The sequence below is a fragment of the Engystomops pustulosus genome, chromosome 7 (assembly GCF_040894005.1).
Source record: "Engystomops pustulosus chromosome 7, aEngPut4.maternal, whole genome shotgun sequence".
In the NCBI taxonomy this organism is placed as follows: Eukaryota; Metazoa; Chordata; class Amphibia; order Anura; family Leptodactylidae; genus Engystomops; species Engystomops pustulosus.
In genome coordinates, this window is record NC_092417.1 from 130,277,545 (window position 1) to 130,302,298 (window position 24,754).

At 43.8% G+C, this 24,754-nt stretch overlaps 1 protein-coding gene across 5 annotated transcripts in view; it reads right to left on the bottom strand.

Annotated features, from left to right (window-relative positions):
- Positions 1-9,703: 9,703 nt before the first annotated feature.
- RIPOR1 (RHO family interacting cell polarization regulator 1) overlaps positions 9,704-24,754 on the bottom strand; it is a 234,848-nt gene continuing 219,797 nt past the window's right edge. For all 5 annotated transcript variants that reach the window (XM_072117796.1, XM_072117793.1, XM_072117795.1 and 2 more), the window contains 3 exons: positions 16,454-16,537; positions 15,599-15,689; positions 9,704-10,491 (listed from right to left, as the gene is read on the bottom strand). In XM_072117796.1, coding sequence (XP_071973897.1) covers positions 10,394-10,491; positions 15,599-15,689; positions 16,454-16,537 — 273 coding nt within the window. In that variant the 3' untranslated portion in view covers positions 9,704-10,393. The remainder of the gene's footprint in view (positions 10,492-15,598; positions 15,690-16,453; positions 16,538-24,754) is intronic.

Below are 24,754 nucleotides of genomic sequence, written 5' to 3' on the forward strand. Positions count from 1 at the left end.
CTGAAAAAAAATTCCAAATGTGGAAAAATTGAACGTCACGTTCTTGTGGGCTCAGTTTTTACGACTTTCACTCTTCACTCCAAATAACACGCCTACTTTATTCTTTGGTTCGGTGCGATCGTGGTGATACCAAATTTATACAGGTTTTATTGTGTTTTAATACATTTTCAAAAATTAAACGAATGTGTACAAAAAAGAAACATTTTTTTTGCCATCTTCTGACGCTAATAACTTTTTCATACTTTGGCGCACGGAGATGTGTGAGGGGTCATTTTTTGCAAAATGAGGCGACGTTTTCATTGCTACCATTTTGAGGTCTGTGCGACATTTTGATCATTTTTATTTCATTTTTTATGTTATGTAAAAAGGTGTAAAAGTCGCATTTCGGACATTTGGGCGCCATTTCCCGCCTCGGAGGTCACCGCCGCCCGTAACCGTTTTTATATTTTGATAGATCGAGCATTTTGGGACGCGGCGATACCTAATATGTTTGTGATTTTTACTGTTTATTATGTTTTATATCCGTTCTAGGGAAAGGGGGGTGATTTGAACTTTTAATATTTTATTAATTTTTATTTTTTAAACTTTTTTTTTTCACTATTTTTTAGACCATCTAGGGTACATTAACCCTAGATGGTCAGATCGCTCCTACCATATACTGCAATACTACAGTATTGCAATATATGGCATTTTTGCAGGTCATACATTACAATGAGCCACTGGCTCATTGTAACGAACCTGGATAAGCCATGTAGCCTCGTGTCAAAAGAAGACCCGAGGCTACCATGGTAACCGATCGTCGCCCCCCGATGACGTTCGGGGGCGCGGCGATCGGAAAAAAGATGGCGGCGCCCGCGACTTTGCCGGTGGCGTTGAGAGGGTTAATAGCCGCGATCGGTGCAAGCACCAACCGCGGTTATTAGCGGTGGGGGTTTTGTGCAAAATGCAAAAACCCCCACCTCTGTATGAAGAGGACTCAGCCCGTGAGCCCTCTTCATACATCCCTTATACCTCTGCGCCGTAGAGCTACGGCGCAGAGCGTTAAGGGGTTAAACAAACAAAATCCTACCCGTCAGGGTGCTAACTAAACAGAGTTTCTCTAACTCACCACTAGTACATAAAATATGTCACTGCTCCAGGCACAGAGGTCAGGGCTGTGTGCTCTCCAGCCTCCTTTCAGAGAGACAACACTCTCAGCTCTGCTCAGCGGCTTTATGCAGACTGATTAGGCTGCTCCCATCACCTGTGTCCAAGGTGCTGGACAACACTACCTCAGCACTCAGGCCTCGCATAGTATGAAAACCTAGGGGAAACATACCGCCCATCGACAGTTAACCCCTTCAGTGTCTCACAACAGTCAAACATCCATCTCTAACAGAATGGACAATCTCGAATCTACCCTATCTCTGCATTCCTTCCAACTACAATTTCTAGCTGACCAGTTGGACGATACTGAAAACAGGGGTCGTCGCAACAACATAAGGGTCCGTGGCCTACCGTAAACAGTAGAAGCCTCTTACTTGCATGACACCCTTCAACAGATATTTAATTATATACTCGAGATCCCGGCTGATACGCCTCTAGAACTGGATGGGGCACACCGATCTCTACAAGCTAAACGCGGTGATCAGGCTCCGCCTGGAGATGTCATCTGCAGGGTTCATAAATACCAAATCAAGGATGCCATAATGTCCAAAGCTAGGGATATGGAGCACATTCAATTTCAAGGCACGAACTTACAACTACTTCCGGACTTGTCCCGTCTCACGCTGCTTAAACGGAGGGCTTATAAACCTCTACTTGGAGAGCTCCGTCACAGGAACATTCCATACTCCTGGGGATTCCCATTTTGTCTTAATGTCCGCTACAAAGGGGGCAGATATACCTTACGACATCCGGCTGAGGTTCTTGATCTCATTCTCATTTCAGATTTGGAGGCCAGATTGAAACGAGAGAGAGCCCATAAACTTAAAACATTAAGATCCTTTTCCAGATATACTATATTTCCCTGGGATATACCTCATGCCTTTTTCATATCCCTTAAAAAATTGGCCCGCCACTTTGTATGCCGGGGCTCCTTACCCCATATAAGAAGGAATCTTTTTGTACGATCTAAAATAAATGGGGGGGGGGGGGGGATGCCGGATTTCATATCCTATCATAGAGCGGCCATAGGCACATGAGTTTTAGATCTTTTTCACCACAAGATGACGAAACTATGGGTTACATCAGTATTGGAAATTTTCCCCCCACAGCTGCTGGTTTTTTTCTGGTTGCCACAATCTCACTCTACAACCCTTTCATCTACCACATACTCTGCAGACTATACTGAAGGCTTGGAGAAAATTTTTGTTTAAACTGCAAATAGTGTCCGTACGGGGCCCTATGACCTCGATTCTGGGCAACCCACAATTCATCCCGGGGATCAGTGCCCGGTCCCTCTTGGGGATGGATAACACGCTACCTAGAATAAGAGATGTGGTGGATGAAAATGGGCTCCGTCCCCTTACAGAGTTAGGGACTGGGAACACACCGGGATCCTGGCTAATATACCTACAACTCCAACATTTTGTTTCCTCTCTGGCACCCACACCAGCCCTCACAGCCACCCTCATTACATTCAAAGAGCTATGCCTCACTAACACCCAACTAACTCATACAATATCACTTCTGTATAGCGTATTTTTGGCGACAGGGGACTCAAAACCATACTATGCCAGGGCGTGGGAAACCGCATTGGAGAAAGAACTGACTATGGAACACTGGTCTAATGTATTCATGTTAACCCATGTCATCTCTTCTTCCTGCAGACTCTAAGAACTGAATTTTAAAATTCTCTCACAATGGTACCACACCCCGGTTAAGCTGAGGCAATTTGACTCTCAGATCTTGGACCAGTGCTGGCTGTGCTAGGGTGACATTGGCTCCATGCTACATATTTGGTGGGGCTGCCCTCTCATTGCCCCCTTGTGGCAGAATGTTAATCAGTTGTATAATGAATTGACCAGATCCAATGTGACTTTCACCCCGGAAAAGGCCCTTCTTTCCGCCCTTCCGGGACCAGTCTCTAAGGTCAAAAAGGGATTACTTTGCCATTTTCTCGTGGCTACCCGCCAGATTATTCCCCGCTGTTGGAGATCTTCGGCTCCCCCCTCTAGAGCGGACTGGGTGGTTGCCTTGAACCATATATTTAGAATGGAGGAATTAAGGGCTATTGACAACAACAGAATTACACAGTTTCATAGTACCTGGTCTCCATGGGTGACCTTCAGGGAGTCTCCCTCCTTCGCGGCCTGGGTCACAACTGGATCAATTTCTTGAGGTGGCCTGGGATTGGTCTCTCTCTCTCTTGATTCTTGCCCTCCTACTCCCCCCCTTTTTTTTCCCTTCCTTTTTCTTGTTTCTCTTTAACGTACTCTCTCTAGACTCCTTCACCCCATACCCATTCCTACCCCCCTCGTCTGCCCCGTGATCTTTCGCCCTACCCTACCCCTATGTCTTTGTTATCAAAATGTTTATGGGAAGTTATACGGTTTTGCTCAGAATTTATTTGTAGATCGAGTCTATATCTTTGCACTCTAGCCTATACGACATTTGGTCCTATAGACTGTATCCTTCTGGACCATAATTCATCTGTATCATCCATATCGTATTTGCTTCCATCAAACTACGTTGTGATTTATTGTATGTTGTATGCTTCAATAAATGTTTATTGACTCTAAAATAAGATATCACAAAAGACATCATCAGAACCAGTTTAAAGGCATGATAAGGCTGCACTCACCGATCAGCAGACTATCCCTCTACTGTATTTACTGTAGCGGTGTCCACCGATTCTACCACACCTCTACCACCTTCGTTTGAACTCATCTTGTCTGGTGGAGAGCACTCTACTCCATGTCCTAGTAGCTGGAGTAGATCCTGTGGCTGGCTGTGGGTGCAGAATAACACACAGGACTCCTGTGTGGGATCTCCTTTTAAATTTCCCGCTTCTGACGTCATCCCCCACGTGGGACGCTGTACAGTGAGTCACTTCCGGTCTCCGCCGTAAGTGGAGCCGACGCCATCTTCCTGGCTTAAGATGCGGGTCGGATCGCGGACGGAGCGAGACAGTCGCCCTCAGCCACCTCCACTCCTCCATGTTCCTCCTTTCCAGGACCGGAGACGCACCAGAGTCCATCTGCCCCCACAGATATTCGCTGCGACTCGCATCCTTCAACTACCACCCCGCCGGGGCATCTGCCCTCTGGTAAGCCTCAGCGGGGGACATGTGCAGCCACATCGGGGTACCTGGAGACTCCCATTCCCCCTTCATACCGGATTTTCTGTCCCTGGAGGCGGATCCCTCTCTGGTTGGGTGCTGTCGTGGTGAGAGGAGGAAATAATTTTTTGACGAGTTTTTAAAGTGTTTTTTTACGGCGTTCATTGCACGGGTTCAAGAATTATTTAATTTTATTCTATGGATTGTTACGGACGCAGTGATACTATATATGTGGGGTTTGTGTTATGATTTAGACTTTTTTTGAGCGTTATAAATCTCTTTATATGTTTTGGGCCTTTTGGGCATTTTTAGGGATTTATAAACTTATTTTTTATTGAAAAACTTTTTTTTTTTTTTAAACTTTTTTACTTGTACCACCATGGGGCATGAACAAGCAATCATCTTATTGCTTGTTCATGATAATACTCTGCAATACTCATGTATTGCAGGGTATTAGCAGTGTCCGCCTATGCACATGCATATGCTGACACTGTGCCTTTAATATGACGTTACAGATGCCATCTTAAAGGCACTGCCATAGCAACGATCAGTGCTCCCAAAAACGGCGTGGGGGCGCCGATCGTGGGGGAGAGGCATGTTAAATGCCGCAGGCTTTGATCGCGGGTGTTAGCCGGGGATGTCAGCGGTAGATTACCACTGACATCCCGCCACCCCCGATGCCGGTACGGCTCCTGCGCAGAGCTGTACTGCGTTGAGAACTATTTGCAGAACTCAGCGCAGTAAAGCTACGAGACCTTTAGGACTACAGGCGAGACCTACATGCAATTGGATGCCTGAATGATTCCCAGCTTCAGAATCTCATCAGTCTTATATTGTATGCGTCTCTGCACCTCTGGGGAAACTCAATATGCTGAACATTGGGGGATGATCCCTGCGGACAACATGATTAACTGCCAATTCAGTCCTTCTGGGTTTGTTGCTCATCAACTTCCAGGAGGGGTACAGCGTTTCCCCAAGCTAAAACCTCTAGTCTCTCCAAAAGCTGGAGGCAAACTTCTGGATCATCAATATTTCCACATATCCAGGAGGGGTTCAGTCACCCCTTCCTCTGGCAGTTTGCAAACTGGGAGGGTGTATGCCTCCGGCTCATGTCTTCATAAAGTTCAAATGAAAGGCCCTCCGCTTTCCCAGACTGGGTCCGGGGTGACCAGGTAAGTGATGGTTTAAGCTGCTGGTGCATGAGATATGGGCCTCCCAGGCTGCCTGGAGCATGTTTTTGGGGCTACAGGACCAGCTCCCGCACCTTAGACATACCTGGTAGGCCCTCTTAGGAGCAGTCTGGTCATACATCCTCTTCTGGTCAGCTTGGGCATCATATTGTCATGCACCCGCTGTTTGACCAATTCTTTTCCAGGCCTCTTTCACCAGGATCAACATCCCAAGCATTTGCTTTAGGGTGCCATAGGCTGGCAACCAGATGGGTTCCTCTGAAATGGGTTCCTCTGTCGCTGAGCATTCCCTGGGGGAAAACCACCCTGGATAATATTTCAAGTAATGCGGTGGTCAGCCCGAGTGGACGACAAAGCTACCGCTGCTGGGTACCGTGTGGTATAATTTGTTACCGTCAATACGAATTCATTACCTGAACTGCTGCGTACGTGTATTGATGTGACTTTATCCACAGCTAGCCTCCTTAACATCTTAACGCCGAAGACACAGTTCACCTTCTTTACACGATCCATTTTTTAAAATCTGACATGTGTCACTATAAGTGGTTACAAATTTTGAAAAATTCTCAATTTTCAAAATGTACTACTTTTTCCAAACATAGTCATAACAGCAAAAAAACTTAAACGTTTTATGCATACTCTAATATTTGTAGGATGTTATGGGGCTTTGATGTTCAGGAGCTGGTGCCAGAAGCTTGACGTAATAGTACTGCAAAATGCGAGAACGCACCTCCTGCCATGCAGTACAATTACATCAAATGTCAGGAAGGGGTTAAAAGGTTCTTCAGTTATGGGAAGACCAGTGGGGCTTTGGGGCACGGCCTCAACTTCACTACCCTCTGGCAGGTTTTGTATGAACGGCAGTAGGCCGCCACATCAGCCCCATCTTTCACTAGTAGAAATGTGGAGATAGCCTCGCCTTTGTCTTAGTGACCCCTAGGTGTCTGATCATCTATCGGAATCTAATGTGCTATCCAAAACACTGACCAAACCTGGCGAGAAAAAAAAAAAGAGACTGCCACAGCCTGTCAGCCGCATGATCTGACAGGCACTTATTCGGAAGGGATGAAGATGACATGCGGGACCTCAATATTCAAATCTGTGTGACAAAGACGATAGTGACTGCAATGTTAGGTATCGTCCCTTTCCTCTCAGCTAATGACCCAATCGATAAAGCAGATTGGCAGATTCTGTTCTGAGACAGCCCCATTGGGGATGGGGCCTGCACTTTAATTCCTACCACTCTTGGTACTTTCCCATCCTCACTTGCAGGCCCTCCCTCAGCAGCTGCTTGGTCTCTCCATACACTGCAAGTCTTAGAAGATAACAGGATTAGGAAGCTAAACAGCATGTGACCATCCAAAGCAAGGAGACAGAAAGCAAAAATAAAGGAATTAGTGGAAACTGAAAGCAAGGAGTCAGGACCAGTATCTAAAAGGGCTAGTCAGGAGTGGAGTAATTAAGATCAGGATGAACTGCAAAGGCAATTAAAATGCACAAGTTCAGTGGAAAAAGGACAGTGCACAATAACAGAGCTTAGAAGGTTGGAGTTTAATTACTATTTAATTACTATTCATATTGTCATATCTTGGAAAAAATATTCACTTCAGGTCATGAACAAAAGGTGGGACCTGTTTATTTAGGACACTATATAAATATCTATATATTTTTATAAAATTTATTTTGCAAGAAAGTATATAGTGCTGCAAGGTGAACCAAAACAGTTCGGTATAAATTCTTCCCATATTGCCTCTGCACCTGTTTCTCTTTGAGGGTTGTATCTGAAATCATGCAAGCTTGCATGGAGGATGGGGAGGAGAAGAAGTCCACGGAGGCATGCTGTGATTTCATGTGATCACATACAAACATAGGGGGAGATTTATCATCAGTCATACGTAGCTTCTTGGCGTATAATTGTCGCAATTTTTTGCGCAAGCATCGTTTTCGCGGTTTCTTTTAGCAAAAAAAAAAATGTAACTCTAAAGTCATGCAATGGCGGAAAAAATACACCACAGAGTGTGCAACACCACATTTATCAAATGAGAATTTTCTGGGAAGTTTTTGCTCAATTTTATGTTTGATGTATCTGAGAATTTCCTGTGCAAAAACATTGCAAAAAGGCAGAAATTGAGCAGATGTTAAACGTACATGCGACTGGTACAGCCTATTCGCATAGAGCATACACAGCTGAGTCACATGAGAAGGCATTTAACACCGCACACACACCGCACTATAAATCCGACTGGTGGAATCCTGCCTAATGATAAATCTCCCCCATGGTGTAGATTCTGCAAATGTTAGTGGGTAAAAGCACCTTGGATGACATCACCTCGGTCACATGACATGCAGTGATGGACAGTGAGGAGGCATGGAGGAGCCGCTGGACTAAGCCGAGCAGGACAAGCGCCTTCCAAACTCCTGCTAGATATACAGCTGTACACCAGGTAATATAACAAACTTGATTTAATACAGATATGAGGGGAACGATTTTTAGCTAAAAGAATGGTGGCATTTAGTTAATATGGCTCTATAGTCACTAGTTGAATTTGTGAAAATTGTGGTAACAGGTTCCTTTTAAAAAATTAGCAATTTGCACAATAACTTCAAAAAACCTCCACTATTTTGCTGGTCTAGGAAAGAGATTAGAATAGGTTGCTCATAAGTTTGCGACTTAGGTACCAGATTTATCACCCTCTGAGATAAATAAAAAAAAAAAAAAATAAAAAAAAATAAAAGACAGGCACAAATTCACAGCCTTAATGAAATAAGATCTATTAAAACTTTTTTTTGCTTTTCTTTTTTTTTTTATTAAATACACAAAGTTTGCCAGTAAGAAAACCACATGTAAGGCATTTCTTTTCTATTAATTAAAAATGTAAAGGTGACACACTGTATTTGCTTTGGTCATAAAGCAAACAATATACAAAAACATCTTTTAAAATGCAAAAGTGATAAAATAGTTATAAACATAATGTAAGCAATCCAGAGTCTTCCCACATTTTTGGTTTTTGCATGCAGTTTTTGAAGCCAAAACCAGGAGTAAATGTGGAGACCCAGCCTAAGAGGGATGGTTGCGCCCAATCTTTTTTACTATTCAATTAATAGGCCAGTTATAACAAAATGTTTCTGATAAAGTGAAAGCCAAAATAAATAAACAATAAATCAGCCTTTTTTTATATAAATGCTATAGGATTCTATATAATATTCAAATTGTTTAGATCTTCATTTTGTCACAGATTTAGGCCACTGGAACGAGCAAACACTATTCAAAAACCCAGGCTTGGAGTGAATTAAACTAGCAACTGGTAAAAAAAAAAAGCATCTGACCTGCAAAGATCAGCCATCCCCTGGATCATGTGATATGAAGACTTCATTTTCCAGTAGTTCTCTTTGCAGCCTTGTCTGCGGGTTTTATGTAAACCTCAAGCTGATGGCAGGTGACTAAACTGCTGTGACTCATTGCTTGCCCTCTCCTCTCTGCACATATATACACATACACACAGATGGATTACACACACTTATGTGTAATTGTATCAAGAAAGTGACAACAGATATATATCCTATATAAACATGTAGCAGGATTTTGAACAAACAAAAAAGGTTGTGTCAATGTAAAACTTTGTTAAAGGGGACCTACCACCACGATTCTACCTCTAAAGGTAGAACGGGTGGTAGGTGGATGAATGGGACGTAAGGATAGCCCTTTTTGAGCTAATCCTTACGTCCCGGCTATCCTTTTGTAAACTTTAATCAGTTGATATGTTAATTTAATTAAGCGGCTACTGGGGCGTGGAGTAGCCGGACATGAGGCTACTAGTCGCGGCTACTCCAAGCCCCAGTAGCCTTGTTCCTCCGCCTACCATGTAATCTTCGGCGCGCAGCACCTCGTAGCTGCGCGCCCTCGTCCGAGCACCCGGCGTCTGCGCATACGCAGTAGCACCGGCCTCGGAGCTACGGCCGCGCACCCGTAGGCCTGCGTCTTGCACATGCGCAGAACGCAGGATATTCGCACGAGGGCGCGCAGCTACGAGGAGCTGCGCGCCGAAGATTACCCGGTAGGCGGAGGAACAAGGCTACTGGGGCGTGGAGTAGCCGCGACTAGTAGCCTCATGTCCGGCTACTCCAAGCCCCAGTAGCCGCTTAATTAAATTAACATATCAACTGATTAAAGTTTACAAAAGGATAGCCGGGACGTAAGGATTAGCCCAAAAAGGGCTATCCTTACGTCCCATTCATCCACCTACCACCCGTTCTACCTTTATAGGTAGAATCGTGGTGGTAGGTCCCCTTTAAAGACTGCTATGTTTGTGTAAAAAGCATTAACCAAATGCATTGATATAAACAAGGTCTGAATATCACTAAAAGATACTCACCAGACCATTCTTCTCATATTATTTAGCATTATAAACAAAAATAAATACCGTCATTTTAGGAACTATTACACATGGACTAGTGGCATGCCTTACAAAATTATTAGTGGGCGCTTGCACTGCTGAATATAGTCACACGTATACTGCTCTGAGGGCATGCATGACATGTCATTACATAGCGAGGCTGAAGACGGATGCTATATACATGAATGGACTCTACATTTAAATGTCACTGAGCAGATGCCTTAAGTCATCTTACAAGCTTTCTGATTGCATATTGCATTATCCACACAGTAATGAAAACTCTGGATTGTAGAATTAAACATTAAATAGTAGCCGATGCTCATTACTGATCTTGTTCTCCTGCTTTGAGCTTCACATGAAATATTGTCATTTTTAGAGGTAGGTCATTTTAATAAAACTTTCCATCAGAATCCACCACAAAGCTGTCCACAGGGAATAAAATTGGTAATACTGTCATGTATCAATGCTCCCATCTTGAAACTTCTCTCATGTGCAACTTGTCTCCTTGTAGCATCTATAGCGTTTCTAAAATACTGTGTTGTGTAGGTTTAAAATGCCGTGCTCGCCATTGCTCCAGGGGCAAAAAGTCGAGGCAAATTTCCCAAGGTTTCCTCCAAATGTCGACAAGCATTTTTACCATCTTCTCCTAGATTATGGAAAAGAGCAAAATTAAATCAGAACTCAAGTAATTTGCTAACTTTGAATATATAGAAGAAAAATGTATACAAATACATTGAATATTGTTCCATGAATTCACTGCAGAGGCTCAGAAGAGAAAACTGTGGGTGAAATCTATTTAGGTATTAAGTAGTCATCCTCTTTTTGAGGGGAAATCACCACTTAGCCCCCTCAGAAATCACGAAACAGCTTCTAAAGTAGAAGAAAAGTGGAGTGAGACATACACTCATTCCTCTGTAGTTTAGCCTCTTGTCCATTTAAATGTCAAGATGGTGTCCATTTACCTCTCTGTCACTTCCATGATATGAAAGAAAGATTTTCAAGCTCAGAAGTCATCCAGGTAATATTAAAGCTTTAATTATATTTTTCTCCACGTTGCATCCCAATGGTACAAAAAGCAGAGACTCAGATGAGTAAGTGAAGCTTTCTTCCAGAAACAAGTTGACTTGCTTCTTCTACCATTGGGATGTAACGTGGAAAAAAGGCTTGAATATTACCTGGATGACTTCCGAGCTTGAAAATATTTATTTTAATTTCGTATTCTCACCCAACAGTGGGGTCTCCAGAGGGAGACTAGGCACCTGAGAGCGTGAGTGAGCCGATTCTTCAATCAATGCTTGTCCCATAATGTTTCAGCACAGAAGCTCACTGACATCAATAATCAGTATCACTGCAGGCCTGCTGGGACAACAATTCCTACAGCCTCCTGAATAATCTATATAATGATAACACACCTTCATTATATCATATAATGAAGAACACACATATTATAAACATATGCACACATATCTATCATTATCATAATTTTAAAAGATTTAAGAAGGAAGGAGGTTCTAGAATTTCCAAAATATCAAACATATATGAACCTATTGCAAGAGAGCATGAGGCAAGTAATATTATCCTGACCTAAGGGGGCTGCCTTACAAAGTAATCAAGAGATAAAGTTTTCGTTGTCCCATCCTGGAAAACATATCTACATATTTCCCGTAAAGCATCATATAAGGCCTCTAATGTCCAATACGAATATTACACTTATGTGTAGAATCACGAGACACCTACTCTGCCCAATGTTAAAGGGCACCTACCACCACAAATCTACCTATAAAGGTAGATTGGGTGGTAGGTGGATCAATGGGACGTGAGGATAGCCCTTTTAAGGGCTAATCCTGACGTCCCCACACTTTTTTGATAACTTTTATTACACATATATTCAAATTTACTTATGCGGCTACTGGGGTGTGGAGTAGCCGCATCTGAGGTTACACGAGGCGGCTACTCCACGCCCCGGTAGCCTTTTTTCCCCTCCTACTCACCCATCTTCGGCCCTCGTCCGGCGATCCTGCCGTCTGCGCATGTGCAGAAGAGCAGGCCCGCGCCTGCATGGTCACTGCTCCGAAACAGGCGTGGGCCTGCTCTTCTGCGCATGCGCAGACGGCAGGATCGCCGGACGAGGGCCGAAGATGGGTGAGTAGGAGGGGAAAAAAGGCTGCCGGGGCGTGGAGTAGCCGCCTCGTGTAACCTCAGATGCGGCTACTCCACGCCCCAGTAGCCGCATAAGTAAATTTGAATATATGTCTAATAAAAGTTATCAAAAAAGTGTGGGGAAGTGAGGATTAGCCCTTAAAAGGGCTATCCTCACGTCCCATTGATCCACCTACCACCCAATCTACCTTTATAGGTAGATTTGTGGTGGTAGGTTTCCTTTAACACAATCATATAACAAGTAAAACATAGCATTGTAACAGAACACATATTAAGTCTTATATGTATGTTCAGTAATACAAAATTGCTGTGTAAATAGCATACTACTGAACAATAACACGAAGAGCCAATTCAACCACTATCATAAAATCAAGCCCCGTCACAGACAGGTTTTCAAAACAAACATCCAATAGGATTTACTATTCAGTAGTTTTCTCTTGCATGTGACAACGATTTATTCGGTATATCCATGCGTGGTTGTCCAGACCCAGTAAGTGATTGCATGTTACCTTTTTTTGTTTTTTAAAAGATTTTATTTTTCATTTTTCAAAATTACAACAATGCACAATAGGCAACAAAACATCCGCCTCAGGGAAGTATGAGGCACAATCATAAAGTTAGGGTTAGCAGTACAAAGAAATCAATATTGGAGAAACACATCAGTAATGCAATACCAAGCACGTATATTGCGTCACAGAAGGCATTGCACTTCCAAAGCGGGGAAACTCATTCACTCTTCCATTCACACTTCACATACACAGAGCTATCCCTCCTCCTCTCCCGAAGCAGTCTGAGCAGTCACCCACACATCCCAGATCAAGAAAAACCGGTCCGGAGCACCTCTAGCAGTGTAAGTGAGTTTGTACATTGGAAGTTCTGCATTAATCAGCGATACCCATTTGGCCAATGTGGGGAGCTTAGGAGGCTTCCAATTTAGCAGGATAACCTTCCTACCTTAAAACATTAGTAGCCGGAACAAAACCCTCTCAAATTTTGCTTGGAGGACGTCTCCTACTAGGCCCAGGAGACACACCTGAGGGAGGACACCCGGAAGACCCAGACGCTCGTTGATGTAAGAATGAATGCCCCTCCAATAGTCCTGAATGGACGGCATTCCCAAACCATGTGGAAGAAGGTACCCGTATCCTCTCCACACCTAGAACACACAGCTGAGGGGAGTCTATACATCTAACGTAGCCTCAGAGGGGTCAAGTACACTCGGTGTAACCACTTAACTTGTATCAACTGGTCTCGGGCACTAATAACTGTTGAGCGCCAGTTGTGTGTAATTTCTTTGAGATGATGATCCTCTAAGTCAGGGATATCTCTTTGCCATGCATGGAAACTTCTCTCAGAGGGAGAGGGCTGGGAATCCATCAGTTGTTTATAGAAGGTGGAGGTGGGTTTCCCAAGGTCCTTAGTTCTAGCGATGGCTTCCATGGGGCAATGTTCCAACTTAAATTCCTCCCTCCCAAACTGTACCCCCAGTGCATGACCTAATTGTATGTACCTGTAGAAGGCTGTTGGAGCTAAATTAAATTACTGGCTAAGGGATGCAAAAGTTCTAAGTCACCCATTCTGATACAATGGAGTCAAATATTTAATCCCCTTACGTGCCCAGAACTCATAGTCCGGTAGAGATCTCAGCTCGGGCAGGAAGGGGTTACACCACAAGTGAGTTACTGGAGACCAGGCCCTAGAGTCATCCCCCCGATAATCCACTACTCTGTTCCATACTGTCACAGTTGCTACCATATTCGATGTATATTAAAGCCCATGAACCTTTCCTCCCCTGTAAACAAAGTTGGTCATAGCCTCGTACGAGCCCGTAAGTACTGCTGGGTTGTTGGAGTCCGCCCTTATCCACCACATTGCATACGTCAGTTGCACTGCCTGGTAATAGTTGTGCATATGGGGTAAAGCTAATCCTCCCCTGTCCGTCAGGGCCCTCAGGGTTTCCCTTGCGATTCTCGGTGGACCAGTCCCCCACAGAAATGGGGTCAGGAGCTTGTCAATGGCTAGGAAGTGGGACCTTGGCAACAGTGCCGGAGCAGCACGGTACAGGTAGAGGAGTTTGGGCAGAAGGACCATCTTGAAAATATTAATTCTACCCACTAAAGACAGAGGAAGATTCTCCCATGCCTTAAGCTTCGCGGCCACATATTGCATAGTAGGAATCAAATTTAGGGATACAAATTTGGAGACATCTTTGTGAATGACTATCCCCAAGTAAGTAAAGTGGTCAACCACCACAAGGCTGGAAGACTGATTGCATGTTACTAGTAAAACTTCTTTTAAGTGAATGAATGTGAGCCCTCTCCATACAAGGTGGGCAGTTGCTGCATATTGCAGCAAACACCCAATGTTAACACCACCGATCACAGGTTTTAACCCTAAGATCGTTACCAGAAAAGCAGATGGGGGCATTAAAAAACCAGCAGCGCATGGGCGCCACCATATTTACTTGGATCGTCGCTCCCTGTTACTTCAGCGATTACTTACCATGACAGCCTTGGTAGGCTGTCTCGTTTTAGCCTATGTATTACAATGGTGCAAATGTGCTTTTTCACCAATTTCACTGCAGTTGGATTTTTTGTCCCCATTTACCTATACAGGGCGTGGTATCATTGGACAGGTTTTTGAAAAATATTTGACACATATGCTTTTATTTTTTTGTATCAGATATTGCACAGTCCTGATCACTTTGTTACACCCAGTATGTATAGCATAGACCAGTGATGTCGATCCTTTTAGCGGCCGAGTGCCCAAACTGCAACCCAAACACCCCCTTATTTATCGCAGGTTGCCACCAAAAATTAAAGCAGTAACTTATTGCTCCCTGTTTTTCAACAACTTTCAATCATATTGGCCTCCTGAGGACAGCAACACAGTAGAAAGATGAAAAATTTGCATTATCCTTGCTTCTTTCTAGTGTCCCTCTGCACACAGAGAATCTTTGGGCCAGCAGGAGGTCCTCCAAAGATAATTTGGCCCTGTCTACCCATTCTCCCTCTTCCTACAGTCTCAATTAGTGAACTATCACTTTAAGATTCTTTGAGTCCTGTCTGGTGTGCTGGGGCGATGGCCCAGGTGCCCAAAGAAAGGGCTCAGAGTGCCGCCTCTGGCACCCGTGCCATAGGTTCGCCACCACTGGCATAGACTGTTGCATTTACATAAACCGACATTATACTATAATACCATTTTACCTGGTGTCAGGATTAGTCTTTCTCATGTTTTTTTTTAATCTGTCAGCAGTGTGGGCTAGTTAAGGGCAAGAAGTCTAGAGCAGACAAAAGTTGTCAGAGAAGCCAACTTTATCAGCCGCCCACTGGGTAACTGTCCAATTCCTGTCTGGGTTGTCATTCCTTACCCGTTTTTTCTCCATAAAAACATATTACAGCATAGCTTTCAATGTTTAGGATCAATAAAAAAAATGAAAACAGTTTTATAGTACAGTATCATATCTGGGTCCCACCTCACACTGACTCCTATGTCCTGTTGGGAATATCAGTGCCACTTCAAAAAACCTGAACTAAATCAGTCAGTGAGCTTTCCCCAAGAGTCCACAAATAACCCAGCATTTTAATACTTACCAAAAAGTATCAAACTATGTTTTGCAGCCTCTTTTACTTCCTCTTTGTCTGTTTGGCACAAGTAAACAAGTTGTTCTATGCTTTCTTTGGCCTGTGGAAGTACAGAAAAAATTGTACAGATGTAAAAAGTTGGTAAAAGTCCTTAAAGGCGCATCCATTAAACATGTAAATGTGTAAATAGTGCCCTAGAAAATAGGAAAGAAGGAGGAAGAAGAAGGAAGAAAGAAAGAAAGAAGGAGGACACACGGCCGTATGGGGGGGCGGGGGGGGGAGGAGGAGGGGAGTACATGCTGCCGCAAATTTGCGGCCTTATATACATCCACATAAACGGCAATAGTGGCCCGGCGGGGGTATGGTGCCACACATGTGTGGCACCGTTCAGCGCTGTAAACCGGGAAAAAATAGAGAATGCTCGATTTTTTTCTGAGTGTGTGGCCATGCACCGCTGTTCTCTATGAAGGGATGAAGGATCACCACCTCCTCCACCACTCCAGAACCCTAACAGAAACCAGAAAAAACCCAAACATTTAGGAGGAAAAGGCTATGTACATCTTTGTGGGCAATGCAATAAAAATAATAAAAGGAAAAACAACACCATTCCCCAAACTAACTATATGTAGAGGGCCCTTAGCCTTCTCCACCTTCTTTTCTGCACCCAGTTTGCTTGTTAGTGTCTCTATAGTCACATGGGCAGTCTTGAGTTGGAGCCCAGGACCATGTACTTGTCAGAAGAGAGCCTATCAAGCAAATTGGGTGCTAAAACTAACAGTACTGATTACTTTAGAATTAAAGGATGTAAACAACTGAAGTTGGCAAACCATTGCCAGGACTTTCAGAGAATTAATTAACCCTTACCTTTAAACATCCCAGTGCAGCACAACCTGCAACACGCACATTTACATCTTCATCTTCCAGCTGCTCCAAGTAACACACAAGAGCCTTAAAGACAAACATGGACAAATGAGGTTCTGTTTCCCAGGTGGGCCAAAAATAAAAAAAAATAAAGTAACGATTAAAATCCTAGTATTGTGCATTTTCAATGGTGGATAATATTTAACCCCTTATCACAGACACTAGTTTTCAGCTCAATGACCAGTCTTCATTTTTCAAATCTGCCCTGTCTCACTATAATTGGTTATAACTTCGGAACGCTTTAACATATCCTGGCGATTTTGAGAAGGTTTTCTCGTGACACATTGTACTTCATCTTAGTTGTAAAATTTAAGTGATAAGTTTTGCGGTTCGTTCTGAAAGAAAGTGAAAATTTGGCAAAAGTTTGTAACTTGAGGAAGCGACAGCAAAATGCGCGTCGGGGTGCTGTGGTGGTGGTCTGGGGCTTATTTGATTTGTGGCACAGGTACTTTATTTATACATTTGTGATATCACTTTGATGGACTTTACAATCTTGGTGATCAGCTTAGCCCCTATCTCTACATTTATTGATCCATTTTGTATGTCTATATGACGTGTTATTGTGTACTATGGATAATGGACTGACCACCACCATGTTGTTTGTTTGCGTGGTTTTAACGTGTATGTTTTTAATGTCTAATATTTGGCACTTTAAGTACGATTTCTTGGTCTTGTATGTTTTTTGTTGGTATTTATTAAAAGTTTGTAAAAATTCTTCATTTTCCAAGTGATATTGAGATGATATTTTATGCGTCCTCTCATTTTACTAGAATGTTATGAGGCGCAGAACTTTAGATGCGATTTTTCTCATTTTCATGAAAATTGCCAAAACTCACATTTTGACAACTCAGCTTCCAAGTGACTTTGAAAGGCCTAAATAATAGTAAAACCACATAAATTACCCCACTGTAGAAATTTCACCCATCAAGGCATGTAAAACAACTTCTATTGAGTCTATTAACCCTTTAAGTGTTTCACATGGGTTAAAACAATATGGACCTGCGATTTAGAAACTTGAATTTTTTTGGAAAATACATTAATTTAGGCCAAAACTGACAGTTTCAGAATAAATTAAATGGTGAAATGCTCTTCAACTTTTGATGCCCAATTTCTCCCGAGTGTACTGATACCCCATATGTGGTGGTGAACTGTTGTATGGGCGCACAGCCGAGCATAGGATTAAAGCAGTGCCATTCACAGCAGATTTGTATTGTCACATTGTACAAGCTATAAAGTTTTTTTTTTGTGAACATATGAGGGCTTATTATTTGCGGGATGAGATACAATGCTTATTCATGAGATTTTATTAACTATTTCATGGGGGACACAAACAAAATCATCAATTTTTATTTTGGATTTTTAGCACTTTTTTTCCGCCCGCTCACAGTAACGTAAAAATAATATTTTATCTTTATTCTCTGGTTCACTATGATTGCGGTGATACCGGTAAAAACCCGGGATCAGAGGTTTTCCGATCCCGGGTGTTAGTGCTGGGTCTGGGCTGTGGGCTTGCGTCACTTTATAAGGTTATAACTTTTGAACACTGTTACTTATCAAAGCGATTCTGAGATCATTTTTTCCTCACACATTGTACTTCCTTTTAGTGGTAAATTTTGGCTACGTTTTGCGTTTATTTACAAAAAAAAAAATTATGAATTTTTGAAAAATTTTTGAAATTCAAAATCATCGCTTTTTCAGACATATAGTTTTACCACCTAAATAATTTGCTGAAAAACATTTACCATATGTATACTTTCCATTTTTCATAATTTTTAAAATGTCAGAATAATTTTTTTTGATGTCACGCGGATTACAAATCGAATATCGCTTTTCCGTTTTTTCAGAATTGACTATTTTGGGGAGAATTACTATTTTGTTTTTACATATTTAACATTTAAAAAAAACCCTATATAATCAGCCCATTTTCAAATCAGAAACAACTTTTAGGAAGATTGTTAACCCCTTGAGATCTACATAGTAATTCAAATCAAAACGTGTGCGAAATTTGGAATGGTTAAATTTTGTCGGTTATACGTTTATTTAGCCATAAAATGTACACATTCCCAAAAGATAAAAAGAGAAAACTCATCTTAAAATTTGTCATGCGATTTCTTCCGAGTACAGAGACCCCCCATATGTGGCCGTTATTTGTTTTATGGACGCACAGCGAGGCGCAGAAGGGAAGGAGAGACGACCTAGTTTTCTCATTGGTTCCTTTTGTAGGCTATAAAATTTTCTTTTTCGTTATTGGGACCATGTGACAGCATTCGATGCTGTGGACCACCAGCTCCTCCTCAGGATGATTCACTCCATTGGCTGAAAGGAAACTGCACTCTCTTGGTTTCCTTCCTATCTCTCTGACCGCACTTTCAGTGTCTCCTTTTCTGGATCTTTCTCTTCTCATCTTCCTCTCAGTATTGGGGTTCCTCAGTGCCCAGTCCTAGGTCCTCTTCTCTCTCTATACTGCCCCCATTGGACAAACCATCAGCAGATTTTGTTTCCAGTATCATCTCTATGCTGATGACACCCAGCTATATACTTCTGCACATAACATAACCCCTTAATCTAGAACACTAGTGAATGTCTCTGCCGTCTCCAACATCATATCCTCTCTCTACTTGAAACTGAATCTTTTTAAGACTGAACTATTTGTCTTTCCACCATCTACTAACTTACCTAACCCTGACCGTTCCATCTCAGTCTGTGGGATCTCTATAGCAACGAAGGCAGCAGGCTTGCTGTCTTGGGGTTGTTTTGGACTATGACCTCTCCTTTTCACCATATATTCAATCTCTTGCTTGCTCTTGCCACATGCATCTCAGAAACTTCTCCAGAATCCGTCCGGTTCTGACATTTGAAACTTCTAAATTGCCAATTGTTGCACTTCTTCACTCTCGACTAGACTACTGGAACTCCCTACTATCGGTCTTCCAGTTAATGCCAGTCACTGCACGGGTTGCTTGTCTCCTTCCGTATTCACTTTAAAATGATAACCCTCATCCACAAAGCTCTGAACAATGCTGCACCTCCCTATCTCTCTTCTCTGTCTATCACCCTACCGGTGCTCTTCGATCTGCCGGTGATATTAGATTAACCTCTACCAAAATAGCCCCCCTAAACTAAATATATTTTAATAAACTGCCATTAGAGAGCATTGCCACTATCCCTTCATTGTCCCTCTACATGCCTGTAAATCTAAGCAATGAGGTTCTAAGGCTGTATGCAAATGACCTGTGAAATGTCCAATGAGTCATTATCATATTCAAGCTGTCCAGCTTATTCATGAGTGGGAGGCACAGCCACACCCCCCAGTGCTTGACTGACAGCCTCTACAATGATGTGAGGTATAATGGTGTAATGACTGTTATATGTGCTTGCTGCTGGCCACGCCCCCCGCAGCCTGTGTGTGTATAGGAGAGATACAACAGCTCCAAGCAGCCATGTTATAGAAGAACATGTCAGGTACTTATGTAGCTGATGTCTGTGTCTCTGTGCATTAGGAGGATGCAGCATGTCAGCAGATGCAGCACACACACTAGCAATGCTTTATTGTACATTACACACAGACATGAGTAGGGGGGGGGGGTAACAGGAGTGACTGCCTCTGACCATGTGACCAAACTCATTTACATAATAAAGAAACCGGTAATTACTCACCGGTAATTGTGTTTCCTTGAACCACGACAGCACCCAACCAGAGAGAGGGATCCGCCTCCAGGGACAGGAAACCCAGACTTCAAATTGTGCGGTACGCCCCATCTCCTTCAGTGGATTACAGAGACTGTATGGGACTTAATGTTCTTGATTAATTCTGACCACCGTATCATTCAGTATCACTTTCAATGAGAGCATCTCACACCTCTGTGACACACACCAAACGCTGAACACCCAAGTGTGAAAAGAAATTACAAGGGAGGGAATAACCAGGGTGCTGTCGTGGTTCAAGGAAACACAATTACCGGTGAGTAATTACCGGTTTCCCCCTCTCACCACGACAGCACCCAACCAGAGAGAATAACATAGATGAAATCCTTAGGGAGGGATAACCGAAGAAAGAACTCTTCGCCCAAAGGAAAGTTCCTGTGCACCTGCTACATTTAGCCTATAGTGCCTGTAGAAAGTGTGCGGAGAAGACCAGGTGGCAGCCTGACAAATCTGATTAACTGACACCTCTCTAAATTCTGCCCAAGAGGAAGAGACTGCTCTAGTGGAATGGGCTTTTAGACCTTCTGGTATCGGCTGACCGGCTGCTACATAAGCGGAGCTAATAGCTTGCCTGATCCATCTAGCTATAACTACCGCTGAGGCCTTCTGCCCCCTATTCTTGCCACCAAAAAGAACAAAAAGACTATCAGATTTTCTCCAATCTCTAGTCCTATCCAAATAAAGCTCAATGGCCCTTTTAACATCTAATTTGTTAAACTCCCTTTCCCTATCTGTAGAAGGGTTACTACAGAAGGATGGGAGCCTGATCTCCTGGGTTCTATGGAATCTAGAGACTACCTTTGGTAAAAAGGCCGGGTCTGTCATCAGAACTACCCTGTCATCCAAGATCTTGAGAAAAGGCGCTCTACAGGATAGAGATGATATCTCTCCAACCCTACGGGCTGAAGTGATTGCTACCAAAAATACGACTTTAATGGTCAACCATTTTAGTGAACAAGACTCCAGGGGCTCAAAGGGGTCTTTTATCAAATAATTTAATACCAGAGTGAGGTCCCAGGGGGGCACCGTACATCTCCTAAATTGGGTCATACGAGATGCCGCCTTTATGAACCGAGATATCCAGGGATGAGAGGCTAAAGGGGACTCAAACAGGGAGCTAAGGGCAGAAATCTGAACTTTAAGGGTGGCAGGTTTTAGGCCCTTATCTAATCCTGCTTGCAGGAAATCTAATATCTTAGCTATATTTGGATGAGCTAAGTCTATTTTATCTGGAGAACAAAAATCTGAGAATACTCTCCAGACCCTGAAATAGATTTTAGAGGTAACTACCTTTCTACTCCTCTACAGGGTTGTAATTACCTTGTCCGAGAGGCCTTTTTCCCTCAAGATGCGCCTCTCAAATTCCAGGCCGTCAGATGGAGGTTCGCAATCTGCGGGTGGAATACTGGGCCCTGGGAGAGGAGATCGTGACTCTCTGGGAGGATCCAAGGGTCTGATATCGATAGCTCTCTCAGTACTGAGAACCATGCCCTTCTGGGTCAGAAGGGGGCTATAAGAATAACTCTGGCCTGGTCTTGTCGTATCTTCTTCAGAACCCTCGGTAGAATAGACAGGGGTGGAAATGCATAGGCTAGGCCGAAGTTCCACTTGATTGAGAAGGCATCCAGACTTAAAGATCGGTCTCTCGGGTCTAGGGAGCAGAAGAGCCTGACCTGTCTGTTCTTTCTTGTGGCGAATAAATCTACCTCTGGTTGACCCCAGAGTCTGGTTATCTTGGAGAACACGCTCCGATTCAGGGACCACTCTCCCTGACGTAAGAGATGACGGCTTAGGAAGTCTGCCTGCAGATTGTCCTTGCCCCTTATATGTACCGCCGATATTGATCTTAGATTGGCTTCCGCTAACTCCAGAATCTGATGCGAGAGGCTCATTAAGGACCCGCTTCGGGTACCTCCCTGGCGATTCACGAACGCCACCGCTGTGACATTGTCCGAGGCAATCTTCAGGTCTGTCCCCCGAATCATCGGCAGAGCTTGTCTGATTGCCTGCAGGATGGCTTCTAGTTCTCTGTAATTTGAGGACTTTTCCCTGGATTCCTCGTTCCATGACCCCTGGAATAAGAGGCCCCTGACCTGGGCTCCCCAACCCGTAGAGCTCGCATCCGTAATCATGGATAGGGGGTTCTCCTCTCTCCAAGGCCTGCCTGCCTGGAGGTTCTCTTCTCTTAGCCACCATCTCAGGGAATCCAGGATCTGTAGGGGAAGTGTAATCCTCTGGTCCAAGGAGGACTGGTCTCCCCCCCAGTTCTCCAACATGAAGAGCTGTAAGGGCCTTGCGTGATACATCGCCCAAGGCACCGCTGGAATTGCCGCTGTAAAGAGACCCAGAGTCCTCATAATGTCCCTTATGGTAGGGGATGGCTGTCTGTACAGCTTCTCCACCGAGGCTACTATCTTCACCACCTTGTCCTGAGGAAGGAAAGATTTCTGCTGAGTGGAATCTAATGTGATGCCGAGGAATATCTTTGATCTGGCCGGAGTAAGGGAGGACTTCTTCAGATTTACCATCCAGCCCAAGCGATGTAGAATCTTCATTACCACCCTTATCAAAATCTGTAACTTCTCTGCCGAACCTGCGATCAGCAGGAAGTCGTCTAGATATGGCACAAAGGTGCCCTGATATTTTCGTATGTAGGCTCCTACTTCCGATATTAGTTTTGTGAAAACTCTCGGTGCTATCGCCACTCCAAAGGGTAGAGCTCTGAATTGGAGGTGCTCTATCTTGCCGTCCATCATCACTGCCACTCTCAGGAATCTCTGACTGTCCGGATGAATAGGGACGTGGTAATATGCATCCGCTAAGTCTATGGAGGCCATAAAACAATCCTGAAAGAGCAGGTTTACTGTTGACCTTATCGATTCCATCTTGAATTTCTCCACTTGTAGGTAGCAGTTTAGTGGTTTTAAATTTATAATGGTCCGGAATGTGCTGTCCGGTTTCTTTATAAGGAACAGGGTTGAATAAAATCCTGTCCCTCGATCTTGCAGTGGCACCCGCCGAAGCACCTCCTTTCCCAGTAAGGATCTTACTTCGGTCTCCAGAGCCTGTTTTTCTGCTATTCCGGCCACTGAGGTTATCTTGAAACGCTGTGGGGGAGGGGATAGAAAAGGTAATTTTAGGCCATCTTGTATGATCCCCAAAATCCACTTGCTCCCTGTAATCTTGCTCCACTCCTCCTTGAACAGGGAGAGCCTTCCCCCCACAGGACCCCTGGCGTCATTGCTGACCGGGACGTTTACTGGAATCCTGAGGCCGGGAAAACATGAATCCCTTAGACCTCCTGGAGGATCGCCACCCCTCTTTCTTGTCTCCGGATCTCTGAGGAGATCTAAATCGCCTTGAGGGGCGAAAAAACTTCCTCTCTTGAGGCCTTGTACTAGGAAGACCTCTCTTCCTGTCTGCTGCCTTCTCCAAGATGTTGTCTAGTGCAGACCCAAATAAGAATTCCCCCTCACAGGGAATACTACACAGATGACTCTTAGATGGAAGGTCCCCTGTCCAGTTCTTCAGCCATAAGGCCCTTCTGGCAGAATTAGATAAGGCCACCGATCTAGCTGATAACCTTAAGGCGTCCACCGAAGCATCGGCTAAGAAAGCAGAGGCTTTCTGTGCAGTGGTAACTTCAGAAATAAGATGTGACCTGGACGCCCCAGTCTTAATCTTTTCCTCCAGTCGGGAAAGCCAAACAAAAAGAGACCTAGACACGCATGTAGCCGCGACATTGGGCTTGAATGCGCCTGCTGCTGCTTCCCAGGAGCGCCTCAGGAAACCATCTGCTTTTTTATCCATAGGATCTTTAAGCACACCTGAATCCTCCACTGGAAGCGCACTCTTCCTAGAGACTTTAGAAACGGCAACATCTACCTTAGGTGCCTTGTCCCAAATCTCTGTCTCCTTCTCTGGAAAGGGATACTTCCTCTTCATTGCTTTAGGAATGAAAACCTTTCTGTCCGACTTGCGCCATTCTGCCTGGATAAGGGAGGAAATATTGTCATGGATGGGAAAAACCTTTCTCTTCCTTTCTCCTAGACCCTGGAACATAACATCTGTTACAGAGCGTTCCTCCTTTTCATCCTCCAATTCCATAGTTGATCTTACTAATTTAACCAGGTGATCAATATCTTCTATAGGAAACAGGGGTCTGCCTGACTTGTCTTCCTCCTCTGACTCCGATGACTCCCCCGAACTAGGGCTAGAATCTTCAAATTGCCTGGAAGTGCCCGGGGAATTTTCTGACCTGAGAGATCGCCTTATTTCATGCACAGAATTACGCACCTCCTGCTGGATTAGCATACGCATGGATTCAAACAAGGTCGACTGATCTTGTACTAACAGGCGCTGAACACACTGGTCACAGTTAGGTTTTAAATAAGAGTCAGGCAGATTATCTCCACAGATTCTACATGCACGATGCTTAGACTTTATAGTGGCTTTCCCCTTACGAGATTCTTCCCTCTAAAACAAGAATCACATAAGACATCATCAGAACCAGTTTAAAGGCATGGTAAGGCCACACTC